The sequence below is a fragment of the Octopus bimaculoides genome, chromosome 26 (genome assembly GCF_001194135.2).
Source record: "Octopus bimaculoides isolate UCB-OBI-ISO-001 chromosome 26, ASM119413v2, whole genome shotgun sequence".
In the NCBI taxonomy this organism is placed as follows: domain Eukaryota; kingdom Metazoa; phylum Mollusca; class Cephalopoda; order Octopoda; family Octopodidae; genus Octopus; species Octopus bimaculoides.
The window spans coordinates 13,608,359-13,615,901 of record NC_069006.1 but is presented as its reverse complement, the minus strand read 5'-3'; the positions used below and the strand labels follow the sequence as shown (position 1 = coordinate 13,615,901).

The 7,543-nt window shown below is 36.8% G+C and overlaps 1 protein-coding gene across 2 annotated transcripts in view; it reads left to right on the top strand.

Moving 5' to 3' along the window:
* LOC106880166 (polyhomeotic-like protein 2) overlaps positions 1-7,543 on the top strand; it is a 19,826-nt gene that overhangs the window by 8,116 nt on the left and 4,167 nt on the right. The window contains exons 5-7 of one of the 2 annotated variants that reach the window (XM_052977023.1): positions 1,327-1,368; positions 2,425-2,528; positions 2,765-2,827. In XM_052977023.1, the coding sequence (XP_052832983.1) occupies positions 1,327-1,368; positions 2,425-2,528; positions 2,765-2,827 (209 nt within the window). The remainder of the gene's footprint in view (positions 1-1,326; positions 1,369-2,424; positions 2,529-2,764; positions 2,828-7,543) is intronic. The other variant, XM_052977024.1, reaches the window with a different exon arrangement.

The following is a 7,543-nucleotide window of genomic DNA, read 5'->3' as shown; positions in this document are numbered from 1 at the left end:
ATACATATGTGGGAGACGCAATGGCCCAGTGGTTAGGGCAGCGGACACGCGGTCATAGGATCGCGGTTTCGATTCCCAGACCGGGCGTTGTGAGTGTTTATTGAGCGAAAACACCTAAAGCTTCACGAGGCTCGGCAAGGGATGGTGGCGAACCCTGCTGTACTCTTTCTTTCACCACAACTTTCTCTCACTCTTACTTCCTGTTTCTGTTGTGCCTGTAGTTGAAAGGGTCAGCCTTGTCACACTGTGTCACGCTGAATATCCCCGAGAACTACGTTAAGGGTACACGTGTCTGTGGAGTGCTCAGCCACTTGCACGTTAATTTCACAAGAAGGCTGTTCCGTTGATCGGATCAACTGGAACCCTTGACGACGTAAGCGACGGAGTGCCAACATACATATGTGATAATGAATCTTCTAACTTATTAACTCATATCAGCACAGCTAAAAACTTCATTTTCAAGTCAGCTTGGCGAACCCCCTTGTATTATAAGCTATATTCGTGATATTTCAAGCTAACATTACTAAATTCTGTAATGCTATCTACTTGTGTCTGTCTGACCCATTTAAGTATTAAGTAACATACTCAAGGATGTCATGCAATCCTGATAGCAAATCAAGACTAGCTCTTCTCTTGGCTCATTGTTTTGGGTAGTCATACTCATTCAGACATTTACTCTTTCTTTTCTTCTATCAGCTTTTGTCTATCTCACAGTTTTTTATTATTAGTCATATCTAATTATAATTAAAATTCAGGCATAGATTTATTTAAGAAGTTTCTTTTTTTTTAAGTTTTGTTCTGAATATCACATATATTAGTAAACAAAAAATTTTATGCAAATTAGTAACCCCAGATTTCTGTAGCTACTGTGTAGTTGTTGAGAATACCAACAGATTGGCTGTTTGTTTCTCAGGGATTGGTCAAATTGATGTAGACATCTCTGATGAGAATCCAAAAAGATTTGAAAATTAATTAAGGTCGTACGTCATTTTTTTCAATCTACAGGGAAATAGCTAAGTTAACTGTTTATTTATCTAGATAGGTTTTATAATTGTTTTAAGAAACCATTCAAAGTTCTCTCTTTTAGAATTGAATGGAAACACAGAGAAATGTAGTTTAGTCAAAAATCTAGTTACGAAAGGGTTAAAACCGACGATTTTTTCATTTTTCATTTTATCTAGTTTCAGCTCATGAGCTGTGGCCATGCTGGGGCATTGCCTTTGAAAATAACTTTGAAATTTTTTCTATTAAACCTTATATTCTGGATGGTCATGCTAATCTTTTTTTCGAAATATTTTCAATGATGACAAGTTATTTTACTTTCAGGTCTGCTGGGCCCCCCAAATGTGGACAAAAGAATGAGTTCAGGTGAGTTTTTATATCATTTAACCCTTTAGCATTCAAACCAGCCATATCCAGGGGCCAAATATTTTACCTGTTTTATGTTCAAATCATCCACATCTGGCCTCTCACACCTATCCTACAGTGCCATTCTAAAAAATCATCAATTACCTCATCATGGCTGGAACATTTTTGGATCATGAATCTGATCAAAGTTGAAACAGAGAAGTCTCTGTTCCTTGTGTAGGATGTCCATGTTGAGAAGGTTAGCTTGTCAGCATTAGAATCATTATTTTATAGTATTACATCTAGGTAGGTAAATCTGATTCATTTCAGTAGCTTGCCAATCTAGTAGAACTCCAAAGGTCATGAGCCCTGCCCTTCCTCTTCTCCACCTCCTTTTTTTGTAACTGACTGTGAACCAACAACTGCTGAAATGGAGAAATGTCTATTTGCATGTAAGCCAATATCAAACAGAGCTGCTACACTTGTGTCTTCCATCATACTTTCAGCTTCTAATCTTTCAGTCATGAGGGCTCTCTTTCAGTTTGCAATGAAAGAAACATGTGACCCTGCAAGTGTTGGTGCCACCAAAAAAAAGTTACCAATTCACTGTAAGTGGTTGGTAAATTGAACTAAGCAGCAATACTGTAGGTCTTGCTGAGGGCAAGGCCACTTCTTTCATGCTGGTGCACCCAGCGTGCTGTATCATGTGGTTACGGTTAGGAAGGGCATTCATTCAAAGAGACAATGTTAAAAGCAAGATATTGGGGCAAGAGGTGCTCCCCTGACCCATCAGGCCCTTCCTGTTGAACTGTGCGGCTCATGCCAGCATGGAAAATTGATGTAAACTGATGAGGATGATATTGATTCTCTGTGTGTGTGTGAACGTCTATGCAATCTGTTCTGGGCTACAGCTATAAACATTGGAGTCACTATTAGCATCTCAGCTACAAACAGTGAGCTGACTGCTGTTGCCAATGATGACAACATACTCATCTACTCTCTCTCTCTCTCTCTCTCTCTCTCTCTCTCTCACACACACACACACACACATAAAATGTTTCTCTTTTATCCTTGTAGGTTCAGGACCGAAATATGTTAAACGAAGGAAACCTACCCTTAAGGTCCGAAAGACATGGCGTCCCAGCCGCGTTGGCAGGATGTCTTATAATATTCCATCTAGGGTAAGAGTTTGTTATCTATTTTGATTCATTTGTGGTTTAGAACTATAGAATGCTATATGCAAAGTTTGTGTGTGTGTGTGTATGAGAGAGTGTGCGTGTGTCTGTGTGTGTGTTCAGAGAGAAAGCGAGAGGAAGACTGTGTGTGTGTGTGTTGGTTAGGTTTGTCATTTTCTGTCAAATCTGTTGTATAAAATGATAGAAACATGTATTTACAGAAATATTTAACTTTTTTCCAGCCCTTCCAAAGAATAAGAAACACTATGTCAAACAATACAAGGCGAGATGGTGTTAGAGATAGGGTACTGTTCAAATCTTGTCCTGTCTTTTCTTCTTTTTTCTTCTCTTTAGGACCAAAAGTCTTTTACTGTTTCTTGTTGTCTTCTCTCAAACTATTGTTGTTGTGGTTGTGTTTCTGTTGTGAAGGTTTGTGTTTGTTGTGTAGTCTTGCAAACTTTTGCTGTTTTTTATTTTTGTCATGTTTTTATTTTTATATGGCAAGGGTGAGGGACTTTTTTTTTTTTTTTCAAAAGTTAGATATTTGCTTATTTTGTTAAGTTTTTAAACAGCTGAATGTTTTCCCTTTCATATTGACACAAATCTTGTCCAAGCGTTTCATTGTTATATATATTTTCACACACACACACACACACACACACACACTAACTATAAGTAGTAGTTACTAGATTGATCTGGAAAAAATCCTGTTTAGAGATTTGTCTTTTACCTGCTTTGACATCACAAAATCAGAGGTAATCATTCATCATCATCATCATCGTTTAACGTCCGCTTTCCATGCTAGCATGGGTTGGACGATTTGACTTAGAACTGGTAAAACCAGATGGCTACACCAGGCTCCAATCTGATTTGGCAGTGTTTCTACAGCTGGATGCCCTTCCTAACACCAACCACTCCGAGGGTGTACTGGGTTCTTTTACGTGCCACCAACACGAAGGCCAGTCAGGTGGTACTGGCAATGGCCACACTGAAAATGGTGTATTTTACGTGCCACCTGCACGAGAGCCAGTCCAGCAGCACTGGCAACGATCTCCTTGTTCAGACTTAGGAAATATCTTCATTACTGCTAATTAGTAAACTGTGAAATGTTTATGGAATTTAGTATCAACCACCAGAGATGAACATAACGGAAGCCAAGTGGAATGATAAGCTTGCTTTGCTTTTTGAAGAAGCTATTTTGTTGGTGCAGCAGAGTTTAACCCTGTGAATGGTTAGAAGTGGAGCAGAGTTTTGTTCCATGAAGTAATAAACCATTACTATTATCAACTTGGTTATTTTACTGAGCAAAATATTCAACTTTGGAAATGAAAGCTACAACAAAAGTAAATATAAATTTTCAAGAAACATCTCACTATTCATAGAGAAATTAATGTAAATCAATGTAGTGTAATAATTATTATAATATGAAGATTTGAAAACATCACCGTGTGACCAACTGCCTAGCCCCTTATCATCAGAGATGTATTTTTAACTTTAAGGCATGAATTATTGCACAAAGCTAGACAACACTGATTTGATAGCTAGTGTTTAACCCTTTTGATACCACCCCCAACTGAAACTGCCTCTGGCTTTTTAGTACAAATGTCATGTTTTCAAAAGGTTTGAATTAAAATCTTCCACCAAACCTTAGTCACACTTTATGTTCCTGACACTAGCTGAATGATAACTAAGTTATTTTACTAAATTTTTTGTTATATTTAAAATTAATCGAAAGAAACACAGAGCATCTCAACAGAAATATGGTAACAAAAGGGTTAATTTAGTTCACTTTGAAGTAGGAATGGTTGTATTGAAGTGAATGTATTTTAACTTTTCAATTTCCATTGCTGATAGAATACTTGCTTTTTGGGGTAGGAGATGTGGACATCGATAAGTAAAGGGTCGGCATTTGGCCTTGTGATTCTTTTAATGTTTGAATTTCAATTTGCTTTCGTGTGTCTGTCATCTTCACATGATAATAATTATTCGCTACCTACCATGTTTTAACATGTATCCTGCTGCTTTCAATATTTTATGAATCAAAGAGCAGCAGTCAACTCTGATAATTTATCTCTATAATTATCTTAATTCAGTTTCTTCATGATTCTGAGATCAGATTGTACTGATGGTTGTGTTGATGTTAGCTTATCTTTTGTCTACAAAGCTTATCTGAAAGATGACAAAAACAGTCTTAATATTACTCTCTTGTTTAATGAGGTGCATTTAGTGTAGATGTATGGCACACATGTGACTCTAGTTTACGGCAATGTTGAAATGTGACCAAATTTAAACTAATTATTAATAATAAAAAGCACAATCTCTGCAAAAGCATGTTTTCATTCCAGGAAATTAAGTTGCACACTCCAAAAAGCTGTTCTCTGTATTAATGAGCTGGAAAATGGAATTAAAACAAATGATTCCATTCTACAAGAAACTTAGTAGTGGCAAAGCAAAAAGGTTCCTCTAGGTTTACAGAAATATAATTGAAAATAACATGCATTTATATTCTTGGACAAAAGCAACGTAAAATTTGGTTAGCTTTGAAAAGCAAAGAAGAAAAGAAGTCCTTATTTACAATAAGCAAAACTCATTTTTTTGTCCTTTTTTTTTGCGGATTTGAAAAAAAATAATTGCACTAACCAGACTTAACATTCACAAAAACGTATAGCAATGATATTAGTTTTAGCTGGATGTGTGTTTTAATAATACAGAGAAATGGAGAAGTGGGAGAAAATAACCCTGCATTATTTCTAGCATACCAAGTATATGCATGCAAGTGGATGAGGAGGAGGGGAGAATTGATAATAGATGTGTGATATCATAGTTATTGTAAGTAAAAAGAAAACACTGCTCAAAGAAGTGAAATGATAGTTTGTACATATTAGATGATGAAAAGCATTTCACTTTTGAGAAGAGTTGTTTTTTTGACTGGCTCTTAAAAAAATGTTATCTTTATGAGGGGATGGTTGTGGCTGACTTGTCAGAGTTGAGCTGTCTATTACTGAAAGAGATCAAATCTTAGGAGTGTGAAAATGAACTGCTGCATGATGGTGAGGGGACTAATTAGGAAAATAATCTAATTGCCACTTCTTAAAGCACGGAAAAACAAAACCTTTCAAAGAGAAAAGCAACAAAGTGGACTACAGCACTTTTCTTCCCTCCAGTTTTCTAAGAAATGCTGCCTTTTTGTAGAACTGAATTGGCCGAAAATTCTTTCCGCAGACAATCCTCTGACTCTAGGCAGGTCATAAATGCTGTCGTTGGTTGGTCAAAAACTGTAGTAGTAAGGGTTTCTCATAAAGGCTTGTAGTGGTTGCATCAATAATAATGCTGATATTTGTTTATGATGGCAACACTTATAATGCTGCAAATATGCTCGTGGTCCTGTATATGGAGGTGGGGGTAAACTTTTAGGATAGGAGTGACTTCTATCTTTGAATAGTTATGAAGAATAACAACTTTTGGGTTATTTTAGAATGCATCATCATTACTTTCATCAATGGTGTATTGTATCAATATTTTTTTTTATGTGGTTATTAATCTTTTCAGATTTAATACTGAAATTTCTTTTAATTTCAATTCTATTTTTAGTATTCTACAATGTATTGATGCAGACATTTGCTAATTTTTCTTCTTGTTCTTATGGATATTGTTGCTTAGTATTATATTAACCCTTCAGCATTCAAACCGGCCATAACCGGCCAAAATATTTAACCTGTTTTATACAGAAACTGACCAGATCTGGCCTCTCACCTCAGCCCTACCATGTCATTTCTAAAACTAAAAAAATCACATCACTGAAATCTCTAAACTACAAGATAATGCATGATTAATTCAAAACAATATAAACAAACAAACATAACATCATCATCATCGTTTAACGTCCGCTTTCTATGCTAGCATGGGTTGGACGATTTGACTGAGGACTGGTGAAACCAGATGGCTACACCAGGCTCCAATCTGATTTGGCAGAGTTTCTACAGCTGGATGCCCTTCCTAACGCCAACCACTCAGAGAGTGTAGTGGGTGCTTTTACGTGTCACCCGCACGAAGGCCAGTCAGGCGGTACTGGCAACGGCCACGCTCAAAATGGTATTTGAGAGAATAATCCAAACACTAAAGGGTTAAAAAAAAACCCCCAAAAAACCCTGTTTGTGTCACAGTACTGTTAGCAATAACTAATATAGGTCTCCTATTCATTCAGGTCCCAGATCTCTCTCTCTCACATCTGTCCACTACAAACTTACTGACCCACATTCCTTCCTTCTTCTGACTCCAAACACACTTAATCCTCGTCATTCATCAATTCCTTTCACTTTGCCAGTTCTACAGGATTGATTCGAGATTTGTATCCCAATGTGGAGAGAATGCAACATATCTTTCTGAATTGAGATTCCTCTCAATTAGTTGTGGACCTTGCCCTCTGCCAAGCCCACAACATCAACCCCTTCCACTGCTTTCTCTTTTCAGTCACCTAAACACCAAATTCCATTCTTCCTCACCTTACACCCATCTATTCTCTTCCCATTCAAAAACCAATCTACAATTCCTGAATTTTATTCTGTGAAGAAATTGATTCAGATTATGGAAGTTAAAAGACCCCTAATGATAGCACTGAATTGTCAAAGGGAAGAATTAAACAGCAAAAAACTTACAAAAATATAAACCTAATAGAATCAGTCATCATCATCATCATCATCGTCGTTTTAATGTCTGCTTTCCATGCTAGCATGGGTTGAACGATTTGACTGAGGACTGGTGAAACCAGATGGCTACACCAGGCTCCAATCTGATTTAGCAGAATACTACAGCTGGATGCCCTTCCTAACGCCAACCATGCCGAGAGTGTAGTGGGTTCTTTTACGTGCCACTGGCATGAAGGCCTTTGTTATTTTATTCTATTTTATTATAGAGAATTCCAAAGAATTTTGTTTAAAGAATTTTTTTTCAATATGTACAGAGGGATGTTGTTGGCCTGTTGTATTGTAAATAAGTGTGTTTTTTTTTTTGTTTTTTTTTTT